Source organism: Gossypium hirsutum, chromosome D02, assembly GCF_007990345.1.
Source record: "Gossypium hirsutum isolate 1008001.06 chromosome D02, Gossypium_hirsutum_v2.1, whole genome shotgun sequence".
In the NCBI taxonomy this organism is placed as follows: Eukaryota; Viridiplantae; Streptophyta; class Magnoliopsida; order Malvales; family Malvaceae; genus Gossypium; species Gossypium hirsutum.
This window is the reverse complement of record NC_053438.1, coordinates 69,889,237-69,917,176: the sequence shown is the minus strand read 5'-3', so window position 1 is coordinate 69,917,176 and position 27,940 is coordinate 69,889,237. Positions and strand designations below refer to the sequence as shown.

At 32.7% G+C, this 27,940-nt stretch overlaps 2 protein-coding genes, 1 long non-coding RNA gene and 1 pseudogene across 10 annotated transcripts; 1 reads left to right on the top strand and 3 right to left on the bottom strand.

Annotated features, from left to right (window-relative positions):
* Positions 1 to 1,865: 1,865 nt before the first annotated feature.
* LOC107907724 (putative leucine-rich repeat receptor-like serine/threonine-protein kinase At2g14440) lies at positions 1,866 to 6,904 on the bottom strand (annotated as a pseudogene).
* A 956-nt stretch (positions 6,905 to 7,860) lies between these two features.
* LOC107907723 (protein CYPRO4) lies at positions 7,861 to 11,934 on the top strand. 7 transcript variants are annotated; one of them, XM_041089206.1, is made up of 6 exons: positions 7,861 to 8,038; positions 8,270 to 8,287; positions 8,419 to 8,481; positions 8,613 to 8,867; positions 8,975 to 11,364; positions 11,453 to 11,934. In XM_041089206.1, the coding sequence occupies exons 5-6, from the start codon at positions 9,703 to 9,705 to the stop codon at positions 11,735 to 11,737; spliced, it is 1,947 nt and encodes a 648-aa protein (XP_040945140.1). In that variant the 5' UTR covers positions 7,861 to 8,038; positions 8,270 to 8,287; positions 8,419 to 8,481; positions 8,613 to 8,867; positions 8,975 to 9,702; the 3' UTR covers positions 11,738 to 11,934. The 7 variants fall into 7 exon arrangements, with proteins under 7 accessions (XP_040945140.1, XP_040945138.1, XP_040945139.1 ...); XM_041089204.1 differs by having other exon boundaries at positions 8,606 to 8,867; XM_041089205.1 differs by having other exon boundaries at positions 8,419 to 8,540; positions 8,606 to 8,867.
* Positions 11,935 to 12,599: 665 nt separating this feature from the next.
* LOC107908908 (ethylene-responsive transcription factor ERF109) lies at positions 12,600 to 14,376 on the bottom strand. 2 transcript variants are annotated; one of them, XM_016836200.2, is made up of 2 exons: positions 13,353 to 14,376; positions 12,600 to 13,252 (listed from the first exon to the last, which is right to left on the bottom strand). In XM_016836200.2, exon 1 carries the CDS (start codon positions 14,291 to 14,293, stop codon positions 13,370 to 13,372), a length of 924 nt encoding a protein of 307 aa, XP_016691689.1. In that variant the 5' UTR covers positions 14,294 to 14,376; the 3' UTR covers positions 12,600 to 13,252; positions 13,353 to 13,369. The 2 variants fall into 2 exon arrangements, with proteins under 2 accessions (XP_016691689.1, XP_016691690.1); XM_016836201.2 differs by having other exon boundaries at positions 13,360 to 14,376.
* Positions 14,377 to 22,399: 8,023 nt separating this feature from the next.
* LOC121214841 (uncharacterized) lies at positions 22,400 to 24,607 on the bottom strand. Its single transcript, XR_005910578.1, has 3 exons — positions 24,023 to 24,607; positions 22,834 to 22,864; positions 22,400 to 22,736 (listed from the first exon to the last, which is right to left on the bottom strand). It is a non-coding gene; the product is annotated as an uncharacterized lncRNA (long non-coding RNA).
* Between the last annotated feature and the right edge of the window lie 3,333 nt (positions 24,608 to 27,940).

The window sequence follows — 27,940 nt, the reverse complement described above, 5'->3', positions numbered from 1 at the left end:
CATCCAAAAGGACCCTAACTTTGTTGGTTTGATTTTAGTTAAAAAAAAACTAGGAAATTTTTTTTGTCTTAAATGTTGTTTAGATCGGGTTTATTGTCTTTGGGTGGACGATATTTTAAAAATTAGATGATTTTGTGTTATGGAAGGTCTGTTTTGATGGAATAGTTTCACTTTATTGGATAACCTCAAACATTTGAGTTCTCTTTAGGGTTGAGTGATAAAATCTCGATAGAAGATTATATCAACATTTTAAAAGCTTTTCATGAATGAATCAACCTCTTAAATCCAACAAATGAAAAAAAAATGCTATTTTTATGTTTGCTATATAGGACAGTTTGGAAACCCTTTTCTTGATTTGTGTTTTTGAATTATAAAATGTTAGAAAACTTCATTATATACAGGGGCGGATCCAAGGGTTGGCAGGGGCCCTGGTCCCCTTAGTATAATAAGGGTAAAATTGTACTTTGGCCCCCAAAAATGATAAAAAAAATTGATTCTGACCCCCGAAACAATTATATAGGCTATTAAAATGGCAAAATTACATTTTTACTATTGTAAAAATATATAATTTAATCCTGACCCCCGAAACAAAAATTTCCCGACTTCGCCCTGATCAGATACAAGGAAAATGCTCATTGATGTGGAAAGATAACAATTTTCCTTGGAAAGGAATATGGAAAGCATTTATTATATATGTTATAGGAAAATAAGGTTAAATCAAGTTATTGAAGTTGAGTGAAATTTGATATATAGTTTTTGTATTTAAAAAGTCTTAGTTTTTAGATTAAAAAAATCTCAATCTAATCGTTAACATCAAATTAGAACTGAAATTTAACGTATAAATCGACAACTAGACTGATTGAAGGACTTGATTGATATAATATTAAAATTTTAAGAATTCAATTAGAATGTTTTAAAATTTAAGTGATAGTTCGGTGGCATTTGATGGTATTATCCCTTAAAAGGAAACAAAAAAGATGAATGCCATATTTATAGGATGGGAATCAAACATGTTTCATCCTTTGAGCTAATATAATTAATCTCACTCTTCTAAATATTATGTAATCTAATATATAGGATTTGTGTATTTACAGTTTCGGTTTTCATTTTAAGGGTTAATGTAATTTTTGGCCCTACACTTTGTAATTAGGTTCATTTTGGTATTTATGTCTTTTTTGTCCACATTGGGACTTAAACTTGACAATTAGATCCATTTTAATTCTAAACTTGGAAAATGTAAAAGAATCCAAGTTTAGGGATCAAAATGAACCTAATTTTCAAGTTTAGATATTAAAATGGACAAAAAAAGGAAATGCATCAATGTAAACCTAATTGTTAAGTTCCGGGCCAAAATTTATATTAACCCTTCATTTGAACAAAATCGAGATATTAAGCTGAGATCGAAGACACAAACAAAAAGAATCCCGTATGTTGGTCTGATAGCCAGGGTGTTTACTGCTTGAATGCATACTTTTTAAAGGCCAAAACTTGCCAATGTCCATTGTTCATTTGGTGCTGAAATTTTCTGTTGTTGTCTTTCTTATATCTTTCTTCATTAGCATTTATGCTGATAGATGATTTTCAGGAGACACCCTGAAAAAGAACCATAACCAAGGCTTTTTTTGTAAATTGACTCCTAAAGTACATCTGATTCCCATATTGGTCCTTAAAGTTTTTTTTTAGCCAAAAGTGGTTCTTAAGCAGTCAATTGTCTCAGTTGAATGCCATACACTTTTTGGGTAAAATGGGATAAATTGATAGTTTAGGGACCACTTTTAATCAAAACAAACAAAATTTAAGGACCAATTTACAATTAAAACAAAAAAATACACTTAATGTAAGCTTTGGAATGATGAATTTTTTTCTTACAGAATATGTAAGCCCTTTCTCCCTTGTAGTTCTTGAGGGATTGGACCATCAAGTTTGTTATGCTGAAGGAATCTGTCAATATGCAGAAAACCATTAGGTTAATATATAGGGTTAATTCCATCCGTCCCCTTCAAATTATGTTTTGGATTTTAAATTGGTCCGTAAATTTCAAAACATTTTAATTGAATCCTGAAAGTATCAGTATTGAATCAGCCAAGTCCTTCAGTCAGCCTATCTATTAGTTTGTGCATTAAAAGTCAAACTCAAATTTGACGTAGACTATGTTTAAAGCACATGAATCAGATCGTAAATACGTATGTACCTAAGGCTAATGCTTAGATCTAGTGTGTTAAAAGAGAGTAACTTTCTTAAAGTTTATTGATGTTGTTTCTCTTTTTCAACATGTTAGTGGATAATTGACCTACATGTTCAAAGTATACTATATGTCAAATCCAAATTGACATTTAATGTCTAAATTGACTGTTATGCCGACGAAAGTGCCTAATTGATACAATATTGATACTTTGATTAGAATGTTTTGAATTTAAAGACCAATTTGAAGTTTGGGCGATTTATGATTGGTGCAATTTGTATTTTTGCTCCCATCGGCTTTACACTTACATCTCACGAAGGTACTGAAGTGTGGCTAATGATTTGGGGATTGGCCCTGTAAAATTGTTACTCTCCAAATGCCTTTTCAAAGGACAAAAACCAGATTAATGCTAAAATACAATAAGTGGTTAAATTCCAGTTTTGGTCTTTTTATTATGTATAAGTTTAAGATTTAGTCCCTATAGTTTAGCATAATATAATCTCCTTACTTTTATAATATCATTAGTTAGTCCAAATAGTTAAAACTGTTAATTATTTTAATTAACTCAAATTATATTTTTTTCCATTTGGATACTTAACTTTTTTCGTCAAAACTATTACCTAAACTACCAATTTTATCTCATTTTACCCAAAAAATGTAGTGTGTGCAATATAAATTCGCTACATATGTCATGTTTTTATTGGATGGTATCATGTTTTGAGATAAAACTGATAATATAAGTAACAAATTTTCCCCCAAAAAAACTTTAAGTACCTAAGCGGGAAAAACAATATAATTTAAGGACCAATATTGGATTTTAGCCTTTTCTTAAAACACCCTTCCACTGAGTTTTAAGAGGATCACTTACAAAGTTTCAAGCTGATCCACTGAGTTCATCTCTGGGATGGAACCTGATATTTGATTATCCTCTAACCAACTACAACAACAACAACATGGTTTCCAATTAGGTTAAAATATTACATAAATTTTTGTATTTTTTTGAAAATTTAGAATTCAATCTCCGTACTTTTATTTCAGGAATTTAGTTTACCTATTTTTTAGATTTTAAAATTTAGATTTAATTGTTAACATTGTTAATATTTTTTTGTTAATTTTTTTGATGTGGCATATTAAAATTAAAAAAATACTCACTTGGTAGCTATGTAATTAAAAAAAATATGATATTGTAATTAACCTGAATTTAACAAAAAAAAAACAGTATTAACAATTGAACCCTAAATTTTAAAATTAAAGACTAAATTTTATATATTTTTTAAAATTACAAAAATTAATAACATATTTTAACCATCCAATTAATAGCAATTAACACTAGAACTTGCAAGCAATGGAAGTGAAGAGACTAGTGCTAGTTTTTACTTACAGGTGATGGAGTGCAGTTAAATTGTTTACTGTTGGAGCTAGAATTCCAGTTAGCCCAAGGTTGGTAAGTTGCCTTCAAATGTAACCAAATATGTGTTATTTTTTTGGAAGTAAATATGTTAAAGGGTTGAGTTATCCATTCGAGCTCGAAATTTTACTTAATGTACGAAAGGATTTATATAAAAAATAATAGATCCGAAAAATAGATTTGAACAAAAAAATTAAATTAATTACTTGCCTCGTAAACAATAAAGCTTCTCAATGAGTTGGTATCACGAATTAAGTGACACAAACTCAATTATAGAAAAAACAAAAAAGCATATATTTAAAAATAAAAAAATAAATATCAAGGTTATACAGGTATTATGACCCGCATTCTAAATTTGTCTCCAAACTTCAAAAGTTTTAATTACATCTCTAAACTATCGATATTATTTCAATCAAGTCATTCAATTATTGAAACTATTAATTTAACCATTAAATGACATGTAAAATCTTGTGTGACTTAATTTAAAATAAAAGTTTTAAAACGCATAACTTTTAAAATTAAAAACTAAAAGAGTGAGAGAGAATGGTAGTTTTTGAAAAAGTTTTGAAAACCTCAAAATCAAGATTTTTACCATATTTATTTTTTTAAATTTCATTTTAAATTATATCACATAAGATCTAGCATCTCACCTAACAGTTAAATTAACGATATGTTTGGTAACGAAATGACATTGTTGATATAATATTCATAGTTTAAGGATGTAACAAGAATGTTTTTAATCTTGAGGGCCAATTTAAAATAAGAATATAGTTTGGGGATGTTTGGTGCAATTAGCTCATAATACTATAATGTAAATCTAAAAAAAAATGTTAAGTTGTTAATCCTTGGTTAGTTATTTACAAATATGAACAGATTTTGATAAAATTTGGGTCCAAATTTTGGGTTGAGCTTTAACAAACATGAAATTTACTAAAACTACACATAAATTTGGTTCAAACTCAATTTTATCCGACTTGTGAATACCTCTACTTACACTAAAAGCAAGTGCTTGCTATAAATGATACTTACAGAGAGATAATTCGAGGCATTTTTTCTTGGGAACACGAAACTCCGGTCCACGAGTTCTCTCGGGGGAGACATGGATCACCACTCCAATCAAGTGGTGGGTTGTCAAAGCCTCTTGCAAGTTCTTCCATTGCCATCACTAGGAAACATCAGAGAGCAACATATTGTTAAAAACCAAGTAAAAATGGATTATAACCATTATGACGAATGCCGAAACTAGTGATCGGAAAATACTGTACCGTCTTGTGGTAGTGTCCTTCCACCGAGGGGCATAAGTTGATAGATTTCACCGGCATTGATCAAAGGTGCAATGGAACTTTTAGTATCAGGGATCAAGCTGATTAGTGTTTTCCCTGATAGAGGCCAATTTGGTGCATACACAGTCACACCATCGGTTGTGACATTGAGATTACTATAGAAAGTTTTTCCATTTACCAAAATGCTAAAGACTCTCCATGTATTTGTCTTTGAGTTTCTATCGTCACGAAAATATAATGAAACGTGGTATCTGGTGCTTGGAAGCAACCCTGGTGGCCACTGGACATCGAGTTTCTTCGTGGTGCTCATCGTTATTGCCGTCACAAATGCTTCGGCCGGCGGCTTGTTCCAAAACTCCGAAGTGGTTATGCTCGATTGGCTCGAAACAACATCAGTACTGTCATCCTTGAATGATTGCCACAATCGATAATATGGATCTTCAGGAAAGCTTCAAAAGAAGTGCGACCTAATTATAAATTTCCATCGCTCTACTTTACGAAAATTGAAAATGTTAGTTATGTACTTCAATTTGTCAAATTTTGGTCCTCCTACTTCAAAAGCTGGGTTTTGCTAATTTATAACATATAAATAGTTGGTTTTTACTAATTCCTTAGTTAAATGAGAAATTTTCATTTTTGACCCTTTCAAAAATTAATAATTTAGTTTAAGCTTTTCCAACATAAATGTTTCAGTTTTGCCCCCTCGAAATTTTATAAATTTATCTTTATCTCACCAACACAAAAATTCTTGATTTCTTCTCTGCCTAATTGACTAACTTCTCAGTTCTGATAAAGTATGAGAAATATTCCAAAATGAATTAAAATAGAGGGACTAACTTATCAATTTTTATAAAGTCGTGAGATGAAATTCCAAATCAGACCAAAGATTGCACATTTACCATAAACAACAATTTCCCTTTTTCAAGCTTAATAGGTTAAAATATGCAGTAGGTCTTTGTACTCCTCACAATTTTGAAACTTAGGCATTATACTTTATTTTTAAGAATTTAGCTCTTTCATTTTTCATATTTCAAAATTCAGGTCCAATTATTAACACTGAAATTAAATTTGTTGGTGTGACATTTTGAAATAAAAAAAATACTCACTTGATAGCAATGTAACTAAAAAAATGACGTTGTAATGAACCTGAATTTAACAAAATAATTTTAATAGTGTTAACAGTTGGACTTGACTTTTGAAATCTAAAAATTATAGGGACTAAATTTTAAATTTACAAAGAGTACAAGGACTAATTGCATATTTTAACCAACTTTATATAATCCATTAATGGCGTTATGTAGTTTTCCCTTACCTGATGGTATCTTCATTCCCAAAGCTACTTCTCGCCACCGTAACAAGCGCATAAGCACCTAAATCGGTGGAATTATACATCGAATCATCGAGAGAAATCACTTCAATGGCGGATATAAAAGGGCTAGAAACTGTTTGGTTATTTCTCGCGATGCAAACGCTAAGGGTCTTAATGTGAGCAACAAGGATGATCTCATAATACGAAGAAAGTCCATTAGCGTAATCCTCCGTCGTATTAACGACACTCCATTTCGTCCCTCAGACGATCTGATCAAACACCGGCGGCTCTTTCCCACCATCAAAACCACCGTAATAGTAGATGGTTCTCACTAGATATTTCAACCCTTTAATGGCTTGGAACGTGTAGCAGTATTTCCTTGCTACCTTGTCGGGAAAGTATCGGAGCGTGCTTAATATGGGAAGCAAATTTTTGGCGTCAAGAGATGTTTTGTTGCCGGAAAATGTAAAACCGTCGTCGGGAATATACGTCAGGCCGGTTTCCTTTACCGTTTGTTTAACGTCGGAGCCACAATTTATCAACAAACCTGCAACATATATTATATATATATAAAATCATGTAACTTTGCAGAGAAACATGCGATGGGGTATTAGTGAAATGGGGTTATACATATGTAATATACCTTTAGGTTGCTGATCAGGGGATGAATGGACCAAGAAAGGAATGGTAAGCAGCCATGGGAGGAAGATAGAGACATACATATTGCCGATAATTTGGATTATTTTGCTGGGGATGGGGGGAGAGAGGAAGGGAAATTTTGGGTAAATTTTGAAATGAAATTTAAGGAAGAAGAGGATGAGAAATGAAGGACTAATGGCTATGCATGATTATAGAAATCCAATTTGCAGAATCCATGAGAACTTGCTTGACCTGGTCTACTACTCACTGCTTACCTTTAAATATGTTTACCAATGAGTCCTAGATAGTATGATTTATATTGGGGTAATTTCACATTTGGTACATATACTTTAATAAAATATTTAATATGGTATTTTTACTTTAAAAATATTAGTCAAATGTGTTTTTATTATGGTATTGGGGTTAACTATTTTGATAAATTTAGATATTATATATTGCGTTATCCATTATATAAATTAAGATCACAAATCACAATTAAGTGATTTCCTTAATGATAAAAAAACTTCACGTGTCGATTTAGACTCGTGTTGTCTTAAGTTTTATATGTTTTTATATTCGTTTTTCTATTATTTAATAAGTTTTCAATTTTAAAAGTTTTTGTATGCTCTTGTAGCACGTTTTTTTTTGTTTTGTTTATGCATGTAATCTTAATTTTACAAGGCTTTTTAGGGATGATTTTGTTGTTGCCCTCCCTAGTTTGGTGAATGCTCGATTCTTTTGTCGATTTTTGATCGCTGCTTTAGACCATCCAGACTAATTTTTTTAAAGTATTAAGTGCTTGCAATTATTATAGATATGTTGTGCTTCAGTTGTGACAAAGTCAATTATCAATGTGTCATAATGTTCTATTGATGCTGAGGTTAAAATTTTTGTTGTGTTAATAAAGCTTATCATTTACGATTTATAACTGAGTATTTGTTTTTTTTTTCTATGATTCTAGAATTAATAGATTTACCTCTTTTTTTTTGATAAAAGAAATATTAGCTTCTTTTTTTTACAATTAAACGCAGCCGTATTACGTTTATAGGCTGGCAAAAGAGACTGAACCTCAAACCAAAAACCCCTAATCTCCATTTCCAGGGTTTCTGATTATTGATTTTTGGGGAGAAAAGCAAGGTGAAAGCATAGATGAAGGTTTTTGAAATCAATGGCAACACTCTCTCGCTTACCCTCTTCATTGACGTCACCAACTCTAAGTACTCTCTACGCTGTCGTTTCTAATTGTTCTTATTCTTTTGTTGATAGTTTATGCAATTATGAATTCTTAAGTCAGTTCCAATCAATATGAGCCATTGGGTTTTAATCCCATTACCTTGATTATGCTTATCGAGAATTTTCAAACCCCATTGATGCTATTTATAATGGGATTCCTTTGAAAATGCTAACATTGGGTAATTTGGCCCTGAATTTGCTTTGTTACCTTGTAGGGAACTTAAAGAATCTATGTAAGCTGGGAAACTGGACCCTGAAGTTTCATTTCTTAATGCATCACTTGTATGAATTCCTGAGTTTTCTATTTTATGTTTCTAGCCGACTTTAATTTTGATCTTGAATCGATTCGTATGGTTTTCTCTAGGATCTCATGTTTTGAAGATCTTTCGACAGATTCCAGATGTTTTCCCTGTTCTAGTTGCAGCGTGTAAGGCGCTTAGTTCAGTGCATTCTGAGTTTGTTTACAGTTACTTGGTATCTAAGCATGTAATGTTCTTAGCTTATGACTATAGTACTTCACTCATTTTCCTGTTACTAACAATTGTTTCCAGATTACAGAGAAAAGAGGTGGTGTCTCTGATGATTCGAGTTATGATTTAATGCTTCTCGTGATGAGGTGGTACTATATCATATATATACATGTTTTGCTTGTGGCTATTCACTATTTCTGTCTTCGACTATATCCCGCATATTCGACGTTAATGTTACATTAAGAGTTTCCAATAAATGAAAGCTGTGAAGAAACTTATCGATGGAAAAGAGATTGGTTTAGAAGAGTTGGAAGGAAGAGCAGACCAAGCTCAGATACTAAAGGTTTGAGAACCCTTTTGATCTCCCAGTTTCATTTTCCATCGCCTTTATCATATTCTTCTAGCTTGTTCATCAATTTATTTATCAATTTTGTGGTGTTTCTCTTACAGCACTACAAAATATTCGGCCCCGAGCTAGGAATATCCACTATTGCAGATGCCATAACATGTCGCGTTGCTGCTCAGGATGCTGTATAAGAATGGTGAACCATTGTCTTTTATCTTTACACTTTCGTTTTTTTACTCACTTCTTATGCTTCCCATTGACTTCCATTAATAGAGATTAGTTTGTTCTGTTTACGATATAGATTAGGGCGGCATTGCTTCTCAGTCAATGTTGCCAAAGATATGCAAATGCCAAGGTAATTATGGTTTAAACAATGCTGTTTTAGAATAGAGGCAATGGCAATTGAAATTACCTGGAAATTGAGGCCTTGTAACACTATTATATTTGGACTTTGGTGCTACATATATATATAATTTTACAGGAATTTTTTTTCCAAATTAAATCTACAATCTAGTGCTTCATTTTATTCATAATACATGCAATTTATATTTCAAAGTGCCAAAGGCCAGCCTATATAAAATGTTGGTCAAATTGTGATTTTAATACTTCTATTATGCTGAAAATTTTAGTCCCTGTACTCTAATTTGGCATTTTATGGTCCCTCTACTTTTTCTTTAATGTTATTATTGGAATAATCAACGGCTTTAATTACTTAGATTAATGATAGAGGGTTAAATTAAAATATAAGGACTGAATCATAAATTTGAGCATAGTAGAGGGATCAACACCAGAATTTGACCCAAAATGCTAACTGAAACCACCTTATTCTGAAATGGGTAGTTGTTTGAAAATTTTGGTGGTTTACCCTCTCTCTGAAATCATTTCTGCAAATCATTTGAATCTGAAAATGGGCACTTCTCAAAGCCATGAAGATGGCATCATAGATTCAGATTGTGAAGAAGAAGAAGAAGAAAAAGAAGAAGCTGAGGAGCAATACGACGACGCTTTAGGCGATCACCAGAAATCTGGATCCTCTTCAGGTACCCACAAAGGCCTCGATAAAATCGATGCTAAACTCAAATCCCTGAAACTGAAATACAGTTCTTATCAACAACAGGGAAACCCCAATCTGGAAAACCCCGTAAAGCTCTTACTTCACATCGGAGGAAACACCCCCAAAGCCAAATGGGTAATCTCTGAGAAGCTCACTTCGTATAATTTCGTCAAGACAGCTAAAACCAACGGCAACGATGATGAACTGGACAGTGCAGGGTGGGTTTTGGAAGTGGGGTCTAAAGTTAGGGTTCGGGTTTCGACTGAAATGCAAATGAAAATGTTTGGGGATCAAAGAAGAGTTGATTTCGTTGATAAAGCTGTTTGGGCTTTGAAGTTTTTGAGTGATTATGAGTATAGGAATTTCGTTACCCTGTTTCAGAATTGTTTGTTTGAGAATGCTTATGGCATGGAAGCTAGTGAGGAAAACAAGGTCAAGGTTTATGGGAAGGAGTTTATCGGATGGGTGAAACCTGAGGTAGCAGATGATTCTATGTGGGAAGATGCAAAGGATCATAGCACGGATTCGACTCCATTAAAAGGGAGTCGAGGATCAATAGAGGAGTTCGAGGAAGCTGCGAATGGAGGTGTTCAAAGTTTGGCTTTAGGTGCATTGGATAATAGTTTCTTGGTAAATGATATTGGTGTCCATGTTTATAGGAACCTTAACCGTGGGATTAATGGGAAAGGTATTTGTGTTAAGTATGATGGTGGGGGGAATGCGTCGAATTTGACCCTGAAAAAGACACTGTTGATGAGAGCCGAGACGAATATAATGCTTATGAGTCCGGCCAACAAAGGGAAGCCTAATGCTACTGGCCTTAAGCAAGTTGATATCGAGACTGGGAAGATTGTTACAGAATGGAAGTTCGAGAAAGATGGGACCGATATCACGATGAGGGATATTACAAATGATACCAAAGGGTCACAATTGGATCCCTCTGAATCTACATTTTTAGGATTGAATGATAAAATATTGTGCCAATGGGATATGAGAGATAAGAAAGGGATGGTCCAAGATATTGCCACAAGTGGTTCACCTGTATTGCATTGGACACAAGGGCACCAGTTCTCTAGAGGGACGAATTTTCAGTGCTTTGCTAGTACTGGTGACGGATCGATCGTGGTCGGGTCACTTGATGGGAAGATCAGGTTGTATTCAAAGGCTTCAATGAGGCAAGCCAAAACCGCTTTTCCGGGACTTGGTTCTCCAATCACTCAAGTAGACGTTACCTATGATGGGAAGTGGGTGTTGGGCACAACTGATACATACCTTATCCTCATTTGCACTTTGTTTACAGATAAAGATGGGAAGACAAAAACCGGGTTTACCGGTAGAATGGGGAACCGAATCCCGGCACCCAGATTGTTGAAGTTGACTCCTCTGGACTCACATTTAGCCGGTAATGACAACAAATTTCACGGTGGCCATTTCTCTTGGGTACAATCAAATCTCTTTTACACCCGATACGTTCCATTTGTGATCATATTCCTCCTTTACATTCTTTGACATAGATGATTCTTTTTAGGTGACCGAAAATGGTAAACAAGAGCGTCACGTAGTAGCGACTGTGGGCAAGTTCAGTGTGGTATGGGATTTCCAGCAAGTGAAGAACACTAGCCATGGATGCTACAGGAATCAGCAGGGCCTAAAGAGCTGTTATTGCTACAAGATTGTGTTGAAGGATGAGTCTATTGTAGAGAGTCGTTTCATGCACGACAAATATGCCGGTAGTGACTTGCCAGAAGCTCCACTCATTGTGGCAACACCCTTGAAAGTCAGCTCGATCAGCCTCTCCGGCAGTGGACGATGACTCCAACCTGAGTAATTGTTTTGTTGGTTCTTGTTGAATTAAATTTTATTTGCTTTGCTCTCTATAGGATTTATATAATCATATTGCTAAATTATTTGTTCCATTGGTGCAATTCAGATCTTTTGGTGTTGTCTTTAGAAGTGTACATGAATTAGACAGATTTAAATATATAATATTATAATGTGCTTAAGCTTGTATTTATTATTTTTATTTTTTGTTAAAAAAGATATTTTTTATTTAATATGTTTTTCTATTAAATTTTCAAACATAAATAACTTAAATATTTTTTTTTATAATTACATTATGATTTTTTATAATAAAATTATGCAATGTATGAAGAAAACTAACATATTATAAAATTTAAAATTAATCATGCATTCAAACCTTGAATGGTAAAGCTTAAATCCGATTAATATAAAGGTGAAATTTGGTTATTGGTCCTTATACTTTATGCAAATTATGGTTTTAGGCCATATACTTAAATTTGATCAATTTTCGTCATGTAATTTTTAAATTGGTTAATTTTAGTCCATTTAATTTTTGAATTTTAAATTTCAATTCTAACTTAAACGATAACGGTTAAATTTGTTTGGTTAAATTATGTTATTAAACTTGTATAATGTGTAAAGTTATAGATTCGGTCCATGATCTCTAATTTGATCGTTCTTAATTCATACACTTTTTTTTTTAAATTTGAAATTTTAGTCTTAGATGTAAGTAACAATTATTAAACACTTCAACTAACTTATCGTGAATAATATATGAAAATAACAAGTTAACATGTTATTAGACATGTGAAAATTCATAAATTTAATCGCTATCATTTAATTAAGATTGAATTTAAATAAAAAAAATTAATGACTGACGACAAACTAAATTTATATAATGAATGAATGGTGTACCAACTCAATTTTTTTTTGGTTAGAAGGGTCTAATAACAACACAACAAACACAATCCAAACTTAGGTCACACCTAGAGCTAAATTTTTTATTATTAGGAAGCACCAAGAGACAAAAGTTGAACTTTGGCACACGTGAGAAAAGTGGGTCCCACTTACTAACATTTCTTCGTACACGACAGTATGTAAGTATTTGACTCACTCTTACCTGTGAAAACGAAACATCCAGCATCTTTCAGTGGGTCCCACATTTTGTCCTAAAAGTTTCGTAGCAGTCAAATTGAAGCAAAAACTAACCAGCTTTTTCAATTTGCGCGCTTTAATTGCAGCGTTGAATGTCGTCAACCAAAACGAAGAACCCAGGGAATAATTTTCTCAGGAAACAAACAAACAAAACAACACTCCAAAAAACTAACGAACGATAGTGACTTTTACATTATCTTATCCTGCTCCTTAGATCTTTAAAAGTTTCGCGTAAAAGAAGTAGAACAAGCTTACATAAACTGTATACATACGTTATTAATTTATGAATTATGACGAGCCTAAACAAATAAATATTTCATCGATCATCTTCATTGAAAACTCGAAGACTGAAATTTTCTAACTAAAACCCATTCTGCAAACAAATAGAAAAACGCAGCAGATTTAAGTTATTAGTTCTAAAAAAAAGAGAAATTAAATGGAGAAAAAGAGATAAAATTGCAGGCTTGGCTTACAGCTTACACAGTATAATTCAAAACTGATATCTAGGACTATTAGCATTTCTGGTACTGGTCATGGCAGAGTCCGAGGAATTATTGTTGTTGTTGGCGCCGAAACCAGTCATCATCATCCACTGTTGAATCTCATCATCATTGCTTATTCCATCCCAAAACTCAGTCCCTAACCCCATTTCAAAGCTCGCATTTTTCTGTTGATCACTCTCTTGTTGTAATGCATTTAACGAGCCGCTATTAATTTCTTGATCGGACGAAACAATGGTTGTTGTCATTGTCGTGGTATTTGTAGGGGTCGACGATGCGGCGGCCGATGGTGGTGGTGCTGGTGTTATTACATTGTCATTGTCAATTTCTGCTGCTACCTGGAAGGGGAAGTTAAGTTTAGCTCTTGGTCCACGGAAATCAATGGCGGCTTTATCGTAAGCCCGTGCTGCTTCCTCCGCCGTGTTGAAAGTTCCAAGCCAGACCCGAGCGGCGCGTCGAGGGTCTCGGATCTCCGCCGCCCATTTGCCCCACGGCCTTTGCCTAACCCCTCTGTAATTTTTCTTTACTCGTTTAGTAGTTTTATTACTAGCAGTGGCTCCGTTTTTGTCTTCTTGTTGACTTGGCGGGAAAAGGTTGCATCCCAAACAACCGTCAAATTCGCACACGTGGCACTTTTCCATAACTTCACTCGGTTGTAATACCAAGGAAGCAGAAGAAGAAGAAGAAGAGCCCCCAGCCATGGTCAGGGTACCGAAATTCAAACCAAAGTCAGCAGCGACGTCAACGGTGGAGGAGGAAGAAGAGGAAGGGACTGAAGCGGTGATGACGTTTTTGAGAGCGGAAACTATGACAGAGTTTTCTTGTTCCGCAGAAAGACGACGGATCGGTGACGGTGGAAACGTCAGAGAGGGCGAAATTACAGTAAATCGGTACCGTTTCCTTTGCCTAAGCATAAAAATTAAAGCTTCGTGGGTACTATGGTGTTGACAGAGAAGTTTTGTTTTTGCAGGCTCTTGACTTTAGGTTGTCGTGTGTCCGGACAAGAAAAAAGATGCAAGAAGGAATTTATATCATGACTTTTTGTAAGAATGCCAACGTGGTATGCCAGCTGGGACACTGGTAACACACGGGATAAACGGATAACCAATTCTTGTGTGACAAGGCCCGTGGAGGATAATTTAAAAATAACAAATTCAATGATGTTACGTGGTTGATGATGTAATCTAGGATACTGACACTATAATACTATACACGCGGGTTTTTTTGAAAAAAAAAATATTGGACGGTTTTATTGTAAGAAAAATAAAATAGGTTTTTAAAATCGAATTTGTGGTTAAATTAGTCAATTCATCAGTTTGTTGGTTTAATTGATCTGAGCGTTTCATTTAATTTAATTAAATAAATTATTAAAATGATAAAAAATAAATAATATTAAAAGTTCAATATAATCAGATCAAGTTGTCCTTGTTGTTTCTTAGGTCAACCTGTTCAATGCCCTCTGGACCTGTACCTGGCTCATCCCCAATCCGATTAGTTGGTTCGGCTCGGTTTGGTTCAAACAACCTTATTTATATGTATTAACTATCTAAGATTTTTAGAACTGAGTCAATTGTTGAACTGGTTAAACCATTGTTAAACAAATTATTAAAATATAGAAAACTGATCCAATCGGTTCAATTGTCTGTTCAATCACTTTTTTTAGCTCAAGTCAATCGATTTTGAGCGATTCGCGGGTCAACCAGTCTAACCCTCTCTTCGAATCGGTCAACTAGTTCCTAATCCAATTGGTCTAATTGATCTATCAAGTTTAAACAACATTGCAACTGCCCTTGGATTGAGCACTAAAGATTTGAGTTGATTTTTTGATAGTGACTAGTAGACTTGAAGATCTTAATTGTGTATGGTTGGATTTTTCATTCAAATACTATAACTTTTGGATTTCAATTTTAAAGTTAGCATTGTTTTTGAATGATATTCTCAACTTTTCTCTCTTAGTTGTTTGAGATTACTTGTTAGGCTTATTGGAGTTATATGCTCATTTAAGTGGCATTATATTGTAATATTGTAGCAAGATTTTTGAGAAGAGTGGAACCTTTAAGTGGAGTACTCTCAAGTCTCATGGTTTTTTATCCTTTGCTTTAAAGTGGTTTTCCCACCTTAAAATCATGTCTCATTTAATTTTTTTGTTTGTGTTTATTGCAACTTGTTATACCCTTACCCCTCAGGGATAACCTCTCACAAACACTCCTCGACCTAACACTCATGTGGACCCTACTCATTAACCGCCATCTCTAACTTCAATTATCATATCCTATCTAAAGTGATTGAAAGTATGTCTAGTCACCACCCTACCTAAGCTTATAGTGGTAGGCCACTTGGTCACTTGCTTTTGACCACTAATAGGGACTCGACACGTGACACTTCGGGACTGCAACTAAGACTATAAAAGCCCACGATCTCAGTAGAAAGGAGGATTCTCTCTCCTCATCTCTCCTAAGACACCATCCTTTTTCAACTTCATATCTCAGTCCTAATTTCACCTCCTCCGACCACCATCTTTGATTGCACTCCGCCTTGCCCTAAGCTAAACTACTCATCCTCGCTTCCTTCTCTGTCCTGTTAGATTCACACATCAACACAGTTAATTGAAGATGTATTATGTTATTTCATTGTTGTACTTATTAACTTGTATTAGAAGAGAAAGAACACCGGTTATACTTTCGTAATTTTTTATGATTCAATTTCTTCCCATTACAAATCTTCTCTTTGAACCCTAACCCTATTCTATTTAGATAGTATTTTAAAGGATTACTATATAATAATGTCTTGAACTAGTACGAATAAAGTATTAAGTAACCTTGAAATAATTAAATTATATTCTTTTTACATGAGTTTTCTACTAGCAATAGCCTGATCGGTTAATATATTATTATTTTTCTTTTGAATATTAATCTAATTATAGATTCTTATCTGTTCTTTTTGATACAATGCCTAGAATTACCTATAGCTCCTCCTTAACCTTTAAATGGGAGGATAATACGCTTCAACGCACTCAAACTCACGTCCTCTTATATTGACAACAATATCGATATCAATTGAACATAACTCAATTATAGTTGACAATTTTATATATTATTTTTAGTTGAATGGGATGAATATATTTTATTATGATATACAAATTACTTTTACAAATTCATAAAAGTGGAGATGATGATGAATGCAAAAAAAGTGTTTGATTAGTTAATAAATTATTTGATATTAACAAAATTTTATTAAACACCATTCTACAACCCTTCTTATATAATAAATATCATCTTAGCTCTTTAGTTAATTAATATTTATATTTTCGAATATTTATAATTTTTTATTAGGTTAGGATTAAATCACTTTTTGAGCCTAAACTTCGTAATTATTCTCATATTAGGGCATAGACTTTTTAAAATAAAAATTTAAATTAGTCTTTGGACTTGGCAATTATTCCCACAATAGGGTCTAAATTATTTTTTCGTTCAATTTAGTCCCTGAACTTGGAAATTGTTCTCACATTGGGACTTGAATTTTTTTTTCCAAGTTAGTCCCTGATATTTTATTGAAAACCTTAAAGTTCAAGCTCCAATGTAAGAATAATTACCATGTCCGGAGACTAACTTGGACAAAAAAGGTTCAAGCTCCATTGTAGGAACAATTGCCTAGGCCACAATGTGGGAACAATTACTACTAAGTTTAAGGAATAACATGAACCAAAAAAACTTTAAGCCCCACTGTGGGAGTTGTTGCCAAGTTCAAACCCCAAATAATGATTTAACCATTTTGTTTAATATAACTTTTAGTCCTTGAACTTAACAACTAAGGGTGAGTTTGGATGGGCGGTGCGTTTACCTGCGGTTAGTGTAAAAACAGCGGTGGCGGTGAGATTAGATACTGTAGCGATACTGTAGCGTGAGACAAAAAGTAAGCAAACGCACCACACCGCACTCAATCGCTCATCCAAACCCACCCTAAGTCTACTTTAGTATTTGTACTTTTTTATTGGAACTTGACAAATAGGTCTATTTTGATTTTTAAACTTGAATTCTATTGAAATTTGATGACATGTCACAATCTAAATGTGTGACAACATCAAGATTTTACATTGTCAAGCTCAATGATCAAAATGTATCTAATTACCAAATTCACGCACCAAAGTGGACCGAAAAAATTAAAATACCCAAATGGAGCTAATTACCAAGTTTAAGGAGTAAAAGTTATATTAACCCTTTATTATTAATTAATGGTCGGAAAAAGAAGTTTTGGTGTTTAGCTATGTGGTCCACCAGCATTTACATTGACAGCTGGAAATTGAGTGAAACATAAGCGTCAGAACTCAGAAGCCAACAGTGAGCAGACGGAATTATACAAAAGGGTCCACCACTGTTGTTATTATTTTCATTTTAATCCCTTTGACGAATTCAAGTTTGAACATTTCACAGGTCAAATAGTGGAGCCTCTTTTACATGGGTAGCCCAAGTTTCCGCATCACATAAGGAAACATTAAAACGAAAAGCTAAAAGCTGGTAACAGCTTTGATTGACTCAGTAAAATGGAATGTGTACTCAGAACGAGTCAATATCTGGGCTATATGGACGGCGAAACTCGCAAAACGCTGCGTTTTCCTTAACATAAATTTAATATTATCCATTTTTTATTGAGATAAATATCGAATATATATAACTTTTAATTGATACATAAACTTTAATTTGGTGTAATTATATATTATTATATTTTAATTTTATAATCATAATTAGTTAAATAATATTTTTTTAAAAATAATTAAATTTAATTTAATTGATACATATTAAAAAAATTAGTAAATAAATAAAAACAAAAATTTATCGAAAAGCCAAAAGCTGGTAACAGTAAAATGGAATGTGTACTCAAAGAGCGAGTCAATATCTGGGCAGTGAAAAAGTATGGACGGCGAAACATGCAAAACGCTGCGTTTTTCTTAACTTGTAAGTTAAAGGATAAGATAAATTGCACCATTAGTCACCGAATTATAGGTAGATTTTTATTTTGGTCACTTAATTAAAAAAGTTACAATTTGGTCATTGAATAATTCGAAAATTTTTATTTAAGTCAGGGAATTATTCAAAAGTTTTTATTTAACTCATTGGACTTTTAAGTTTAGTCAGCGAGTTTCAAGTGGTGACTTGTTGATCGGCATGACAGATTAATACCCATCGATAAATAAAAAAAATATTTCTTAGATCTAAATCGATCTGAGAAAAAAGCTTGAAGGCTGTTAGGCCAAATTAAAATGATCTATTTTTTAGGAACCTTTACTGTTTTAGTTTGGCTTTACTAAGCAAGCAGGGTTGGCGTCTGCTTTCCAACCCAGACTCCCCCCCTGGTAGGATCTTCAAGACTAGATATTTTTCGAGGGGTGATTTTCTGTCTTCAAGTGACGGTCATAATCCCTCGTTTGTATGGAGGAGTATTTGTGCAGCTAAGGATTTGCTTTTGCGCGGTATTAGATGGCGCTTGGGTGACGGTAATGATATCTCTGTTTATCATGATGCTTAGCTTGATGATGATGCGAACTTTTACGTGGCATCGAGTCCTTTGTCTAGTATGGAATCCTTGCGTGTGAGGGACATTCAACCATCCGATTCTGCTTGGTATGTTCCTCTTGTTGACGGTTTGATGGTGCCATGTAACGTAAGTCGTATTCTTCGAATTCCGGTCAGTTTGTTTCCTACTAGTGACAGGTTAATTTGGCATGATGAGAAGCATGGTATTTATATGGTCAAGTCTGCTTATCGTTTGGCTTTTGATATGGTTGAGAGTGGCCGTTATGCTGCAATTGATGGGCCATGGCTTAAACTCTGGAATTCTACCTTCCCACTGAAAGTTAAGGACTTTGTTTGGCATTGACTCTGTCGTTTTTTGCCAACTCACTGTCGTTTAGCCGAAAGGGGCTGTTTGGTGCTGACTGATTGTGTGCGGTGTGGTGGGTTGGGTTGGGGGAAATCAATTGTCAGGTGGCTCTCTGCCATGGCTCCGATGGTGGTGCTATGGAAACTGTTGCTATAATAATGTGGAGTTTGTGGTATTTTCGAAATTTAGCTCTTTGGAAGAATGTTGTTATGGATGACCCTCAAATCCTCACTTTTGCCACTCGATTTAGGCATGACTGGCATGCTTCGAATGCGGTTCATTGTCGCGTCGAGTTGCTTCCTCGTTTACGACAGAATGCTCTCGGTTTATGGTCACCACCGCCAGCGGGAACCTTCAAATGCAATGTTGATTCTGCCTCTTGCTTACCAGCAGAGGACCAGTTTTGTTGTTATCGTTGTCAAGGCTTTTTCGGGGTCCTATCCAGCTCTTCTTTGCCCCTACTAGTTGAAATTTTTTCGATAAGGGAAGCGCTTTCTTGGCTCAAGTCGAAAGGCTACTCTCATGTGATCCTTGAAGGCGACTGTATGGAGGTCTTTACTGTGCTTTGTACAGCTTTGCCAAATCTGTCTGAGTTCGGGGTTCTTCTTGACGACTGTCATCGTTTGCACACACATTTTCAATTTTACTTTTTGCTGGGTTCGACGAATAGCTAATAGGGTTGCCCATACACTTGCACGAGCATCTTTGTATTCTACTAATTATTTTAAGAGATTTTAAAAAGTTACTTTTCTTTTTTTTTTTTTTGGATTTTTCAGTTTTAGATTTTTTGAGTTCAAATTTATTTTGCATTAGATGAAATTATAGATATAATTATATTTGCCCCTAGGGATAAAGGCGATGCCCTCCTCTAAAAATGAAAAGAAAAATGTAATTCATTAGTCTCTTTAGAAATAACAAAATTACAAATTAATTCATGGTAAAATTACACTTTGTCCCTCAAATATGAAAAATTTTATTTAGTCCCTTCGAAAATAAGAGAATTATAACATTAATACATGATCAAATATAATAGAATTATATTTTGATAAATTTAATACATGATAACATTCAATTCTGCCCTCCCCTCAAATTTTTTTTTGACTTTGTCCCTATTTGGAGATTAATTACTGCTATCAACGGTAAAGATACTAATTTCCACGTTAAAAGAAAAAAAAAAGACATGGATCAAAAGTAAAAGAAAAAATCGACAACATAGTATTGAAACTATTTTGTACAACTTGGATCTGTTCTAAAAGAGTTGAGGCATTTTAAATTGTTTGTTGACACGGAACAAATCAGGGACGTGAACTGCACAGGGCCCGCCCGAGTTCGTTTTCAGCCACCACTGGCCGGCCGCGGATGGTGGATATGTGACTGAAATTAATAGCAAAATAAACACAATTGAGGCCCAAATTTTAAGACCCATTGATAGATTTCAAAGACAAATCTTAAAATTGCCAAAATGAAAAATAAAACAACAAAGCAAGAGCCATTCCTTCGATGTATATTTATAGATCAGAAACATAATAAGATTGAAGTATTTTTACCGAGGTCTAATTATGCTCTCGGCCCTATATTTTTTTGTATATTTGAAATTTTTATTCATTTATTTAGGTTAATACGCTAAAAACACCCTTAAATTACTACTCTTGTATTATTTTTGTAGTTAAATAAGTCCCTAATAATGATTTTTACTCATGAAAGTCTTTGATTATTATACTAAAAGAAAATCATTTGAATTTTAAACTAATTTATAATTAATGTTGATGTGAATTTGATGAAAATTGTTTATTAAATAAAAAATAAAATAAGATTTTTAATTTTTTAAAAGTGCTTATATACATAATACACTTAATCATTCTTTTGAAAAATTTTAATTACTCTTTTAAATTTTATGTTGATGTTAAAGTGTATATAATTTCTATTACATCAACAACAACAACAAAAAATTAAAATAAGAGCTTGAAATTCAAAACATTTTTACTTTAACATTAAAATCAAGGACTTTTATGACTAAAAATCATAGGTTAGGGGCTTATTTAACTATAAAAATAGCATAAGGGCTTGTTTAAACAAAGTGTAATAGTTTAAGGGCTTTTTTAGTATATTAATATTCTATTTTTAATCCCAAAAATTTAGTCCGTTTACTCTTTTGATGTCCATATGGTAAGACTATCAAAAGGACTTCTGTTAAATTAGATTATGTGACATTAAAAACGAAATTACTCTATTTCAGAAAAATATATATTGTTTACATGGCTTCCACGAGGCTTTATGTTGACTACATTAGAAATCTTTCTTTAAATGTCACATAATACAATTTAACATAACACTTTTGAAGTTATCAATTGGACTTTAATTACTAAATCAATAGATCAGATGGATTAAATTTCCGAAATTAAAAGTAAACGGACTAAATTTTAAATAGGTGAAGAGTAAAGGGACTAGAAGCATAATTAGATCATCATTTGATCGTTCTATTATGGACTGTTAAAAGGTCTTTTCTATGTGCACATTGTTTGAGTTTATATAATTTGGAAATTTTGATTTAAAGTTTTTCATTACGGGTTGGTTATTCATCCAATCTCAAAATTTATTTAAAATATGAGAAAATATGGATACTAATATTAAATTTATAAATGATTTTAATTCATTTAAAAGTTTTTTTACTCAAATAATATAAAAATAATTAATTATAAAAAAGGTATAGAAAATAAATTAATTACGACAATATGCATTTGCTACAGTGTTATGGCGATACCACTTAACAAATTGACAACACCAGATTAAAATGTGATGACCTAAAATATCTAGGGACCTGATATGTAAATTTTCCGTTTTAGTTGGCAGTTGAAAATGTGCTGCACAAAACTTTAAATGGATAAATTGCTTCATAAACCCCCTTGTTTATTATTATTTTTTATTCTCTTTTAATACCAAAAATTTTATTAATTTTTCAAAAGATATTTTTCCCCACTATTCTATATATGCTTCAAAAATCTTCTGTTTTTTTTTTTGCTTATAAGGTATAATATCTCATTTCTCAATTTAACTCAACATAAAACAATTTTATTTTTATTTTTATTTCTCTTTGCTTGTAATTTGTTCATATTTGATTATATATATCTTAAAAAAATCATCTCTATATTTACTTCATTTGATCTCTCTCAATAATCTTCTTTTTGTTCAGATTTTCTTCCCCAATCTTTTTCATTGATGACTTTTAATATTTTTTAATTGATAATGGGTGCAGCAAAGCATATTTTTAATTCGAGAAAATCAAAAGGAAATGGCGAATTTTAACATGGATGGGATCTTGAAGGAGCTTCCAAATGATGGTCGTATCGCCAAAACCAAAGTCGTTTGCACTCTGGGTCTGACATCGCAATTGGTACCCATGATCGAGAAGCTATTGAGGGCCGGCATGAACGTTGCTTGCTTCAATTTCTCCCATGGCAGCCACGAATATCACCAGGAGACCTTGAACAATCTCGAAAAATTGTATTATTTTATTTATTTTTGGTGTTAAAGGGGAATAAAAGAAATAATAAACAAGAGGGTTTATGAAGTAATTTACCCATTTAAAGTTTGGTGCAGCACATTTTCAGCTGCCAACCAAAATGGAAAATTTACATATTAGGTCTCTAAATATTTTAAGTCATCATATTTCAATCTGGTGCTGCCAATTTGTCAGGTGGTACCATCAGAACACTGTAGCAAATGCTTATTTTTGTAATTAATTTATTTTCCATACATTTTTTATAATTAATTATTTTTTATGTTATTTGGGTAAAAAAGCCTCACTTAAATATGAGTCAAACTTAATGTTTCAATATTCAAATCTCGAGCTTAGCCCAACCCGACTGCCTAACCCAACCCGACTCGTTTATAAGTTTATAATAGAATCTTATTGTTATTATTATTTACTTACACTATACTATAATATGAATATTAAAAAAAATCAAGTTGTTAATATTTAGGGATTTAATGGAAGAAAGTTTTAGGCTAATATACTAAAAAAGCCCTTAAACTATTGCACTTTATTTAAACAAGTCTTTGAAGTATTTTTGTAGTTAAATAAGCCCCTAACTTATTATTTTTTATCCATAAAAACCCTTGATTCTAATATTAAAGGAAAAAATTTTAAAGTTCAAGTTCTTATCTTAATTTTTTTGTTGATGTAATAAAAATTATATACACTTCAACAGCAACATAAAATTTAAAAGAGTAATCAGAATTTTTAAAAGAGTGATTAAATATATTGTATATAAAAGAACTTTTAATAAATTTTAGAATACTATTTTACTTTAACATTAAACTCACATAAGCATTAAGTGCAAATTGTAATCACTGAATTTCGTCCGGTCCATTCTTCGTATTTTATTTTATTTTATTATATATATATTTAAAAATTGTGATTTTCTGGGCTTGCCCTATGTGGGCCTAATGGTTGGGCATGTGGGGTTGGATAATTGGGTTTTAAATTATTTAATTTTGGACTTGTTTGGGCTTTAGCCCATTGGTGTTTTTGTTTTTTATGTTTTAATAATATTAATAAAACAATAATAAATCAGAAAAAATATAAAAAAAATTACATTTTGGTCCCTAAACTTTTTCAAATTTATATTTTGACCCCTAATTTTTTTGAATTTTCATCTTAACCCCTAAATTTTTATAAATTACATTTGGGTTCCTAAACTTTCCAAAAATTACATTTTGGCCTCATATTTTCATAAAAATTCACTTTTACCCTAGAAATTTCTCACCTTCTACAGTTTGGTCCTTCTGAACTTGTCAAATCGCCGCAACCAGCAGGCCAGCTCCAGCAGCCTCCCTAGGCCATGATTGCTCCACTGCCACCTGAAAATAAAGACGAAGAAAACAAAATTGAAGGATTTAAAAGAAGGAAAAAAGAGAAGAAAGGGGGGGATTGGAGGAGCCAAGCAAGAAAAAAAGAGCAAAAATTTTTGAGAGAAAAATCAAACAAACAACAGCACATCGCCGGCCATCGCACCAACGCCACCGTGCCCACCGCCGCAGCACTCCCATCGCCGGCACCTAGCAAAACAAACAACAACCAAGAAGCAAAAAAAAAGAGAGCAAGAAGCAAGCAACAAACAAAAATAAAAGAGAAAGACAAAGAAAGAAAAAGAAAAAGAAGAAAAGGAAAAGGGGCGGAGAAGAGGAGATCTCCACCGCGCGCCGCCGTCGACCGTCGCACCAGGCCGGGGAGCGCCGTCGGGGTTGCCGAAGAAGAATAAAAAAGAGAGAAAAAAGAAAGAAGAAAAAGGAAGAAGAAAGGGAAAGGAAAAAGAAGGAAAAATTTTAACAGTCGGGTCAAACTGACCCGACCCGACCCGTCCGCCTGTGACCCGACCCGGCACCAGCAGCTTAGCAGGCCACCACAGCAAACAGAAGGCCCTAAAAAAAAGCAGCAAAAAAAACAGCAGCAGGCCTGTCCAAGCCCAGCAACCCAGGCCCAAGCAGCAGGCCATTCCAGCAGTCCCGCAGCTCCAGCCCAGCAGCTTCGGCCCAATCTCTTGGCAGCCCAACAGCAAAAAATATAAAAGAAAGGCCCAAAATTCAAGCCCATAACTTTGGGCTTTTGGTAATTTTTTTAATCCATTTTAATTTTGTTCATGTATTTAAATGGTGTTTCATTTAATTTAAATTAGCATTTTTAAAATAGTTTTTTTAGAAATATTATTATGTCATTTTATATGCATGTTTAAAATAAAAAAAATTTATTTTAATGCATAAGGCAACAAACCGATTTAGCATCGAGCCGTTGATTTCATCACTATGTCGGGTGAATATCGATGGCTCGTGTTAAATACGGGACGCCCTTTTAAAATCGAAAACAAAAAAAAAATTCTTGTGTTTTAATAGAATCATGATTTAATATTAAGTTGAATCGATTTAACACTAATTCGATGATTTCATCGCCATGTAGGGGTGGATATCATTGATTCGTGTCAAATACGATATTTAAAAAAAAAACAATCGTGTTTCAAAAATTTTCATATTCTCAAAATCTATCGTGTTTCAAAAAAAACAATAATAAAATTTCCCGTGTTTTATATTCACTTTTTAAAAAAAAAATTTATCGTTTCAAGAATTATCGCGTTTCCAAAAAAATTCGTGTTTCTAAAATTCTTGTATTTTAAAAAAATTTCGTGTTTTCAAAAATTCTCATGTTTCAAAAATTTTCGTGTTTTCAAAATTCCAGTGTTTCAAAAATTTTTGTATTTTCAAAAAAATTTCCCGTGTTTTTAAAAATTCCCGTCTTTCAAAAATTTTCGTGTTTTCAAAAAATTGACCGTTTTTAATAAATTTTCGTGTTTCAAAAAAAATCCTCGTGTTTCGTATTTTATCAAAATTTTTATGTTTTCAAAAATAAATTTTGTGTTTTAAAAAATTTCGTGTTTCAAAAAGAAAATTCGTGTTTTCAAAAAAAATCTCGTGTTTCAAAATTTTCGTGTTTTTAAAATTCTTGTATTTAAAAAAAATTCGTATTTTCAAAAAAAGAAAAAGTTGTGCTTTAAAATTCTCGTGTTTCAATCAGATCACGACTAATATTAAATTGAATTCGTATTTTTTGAAAATTAAGACAACATGCGTTTAACGAGATACCAATTTTGGGCGTCGCGAGGGTGCTAATACTTTCCTCGCGCGTAATCGATTCCCGAACTCTAATATTCTCTGGATTTTCACGTAAACCTAAAATAATATCTTTTTTAGAAAAATTTAAAAATAAATTTTTCTTCTAAAAAGAGAATTTATTAGGTGTCCGATCATACCTAGAAAAAAGATCGGTGGCGACTCCTTTTGCAAATAAAATCGAGATTCTGTTTTCAAATTTTCAATAATTACTCCGACTAGCACCCGTGCAAAATTTTTTTTAGGTCGCTACACAAATTACTTTAAAAATTCAAAATATTTTTATTTTAATATTAAAATCAAGGGCTTTCATGGATAAAAACTATAGATTAGGCAGGGGTGAAGCTAGAAAATTTTTTAGGGGGTCCGAAATTAAATTGTATTTTTTTATGATAGTAAAAATGTAATTTTACCATTTTAATAGTCTAGATCTTGTAGTAGTTTAAGGTAATTAGGAAACTACCAGAGTCATTTGATTAAGGGCAACCCTAGTTCCATTAATGAAAATTTATCAGTTATATTTCCAATTTGTTTAGAACTATTCATAGCCCCTTCTTAACTCATAAACAGGAGGATAATGTGCTACCCATACCAATCGAGTTAAGACTCAATCAACGGTTTACTTCATTTTTGAAGCCTTATTCATGAGATTTATCCCAGATGATGTGGTTTCAAACATATGTGGCTATAGTTGGCTCTAGAGATTTAAATTAATTAAAAGCTTTAACCTTATGATATTTCATTAAAATATGAACAGAAAAATGTGGTAAATACAAGCACCAGATCGAGTACGAATTGTGGAAACGTCAATTGTTTCAACAATTTCATTGCAATTTAAGCACAGAATATTCATGTTTCACACGTACGTATTCCAAATCCTAGTATTATCATAGATGTGTGAATCAATGGTTATTAGTATAGGAATATGTAAGTACATGCCATTTTGGTTTTAAGTCGAGTTCACTTAAAATTTAAGTATTTTTGGAAGGATAAACCCTGAATTCCAAACAAGAACCGTAAAATAAACATGACGAATTACCAAAAAAAAAGTGTGTTTCAACAATTTCAGACTGTTTTGGTTCATTTAATACCTACTTATACTTGTACATACTAACTACACCTAGTTAATGTCGGGTTACTTATCAAAGCTCAAAAGATTGTTTGAAACTTGAGAGGGGTTGAACAAAAATCTTAAGCTTGAAAACTAGACTTGGGCAAAAAATAAAAAAAAAGAGGTTCATTTAAATTATGGACATGGTTCGAGCACCAATATTCAAAGCTCGACCTTGACCCAACCCTCTTTAAATAGGAGGATAAAACGTGCTTAAACGTGTTCGAATCCGCATCCTCCTGCACTAGCAACAATACCAATATCATCTGAACTAATATTCAACAATATAATATTAAAAATATGTTAAGTTGTTCATATTTAGAAATTTAATAAAAGATATATATATAATTATTAAATGTTAAATAAAAATAAGTATATTTTTAAAAAATAATATGGGTGGGCTAAACCGTCCTAAGTTAAATATTTACAAATATGGACGAGTTCGAGAAAAATTTGAGGCTCCTATTTAAATCGGGTTGAGTTTGGACAACTAAGAATGATGTTGATACTTTGCATGAACTAAACTCAACCCAACCCATAGATTAGTACAAAATTTTAATGTTTTGTTTTCTTAATTATTTTATTTTATTTTATTTATGAATAAATTTAAAAACAAAATATAATCGTTAAATTAAGGTATTAAACCTAATTAAAAAATTTAAAATTTTTATATCTAACTAATTAAAGTATATATGCATGTATGTATATAATATCTATAGTATATAAAAAATTACTAGTTGAGTTGGTGTAATGAGTTAACTCGACACCAGCTTAGTTATGTAATTATCAAAATACCCTTATTTAAAGGGTAATTAATATTATTATCATGGTTTTTTAATCTTTTCATACTTTTAAATAATCTTCAAACAAAACAAATCAAAAACATTTTTGAGAATCAATCACAAGGCTAACA

Bases quoted from the DNA above. Each gene is read 5' to 3' on its own strand.
- LOC107908908 (XM_016836200.2), bottom strand. From the start codon at position 14,293: ATGCTTAGGCAAAGGAAACGGTACCGATTTACTGTAATTTCGCCCTCT.
- LOC107907723 (XM_041089206.1), top strand. From the start codon at position 9,703: ATGGGTAGTTGTTTGAAAATTTTGGTGGTTTACCCTCTCTCTGAAATC. The intron at 11,365-11,452 runs GTACAATCAAAT...GATTCTTTTTAG, and splicing joins ACGGTGGCCATTTCTCTTGG to GTGACCGAAAATGGTAAACA.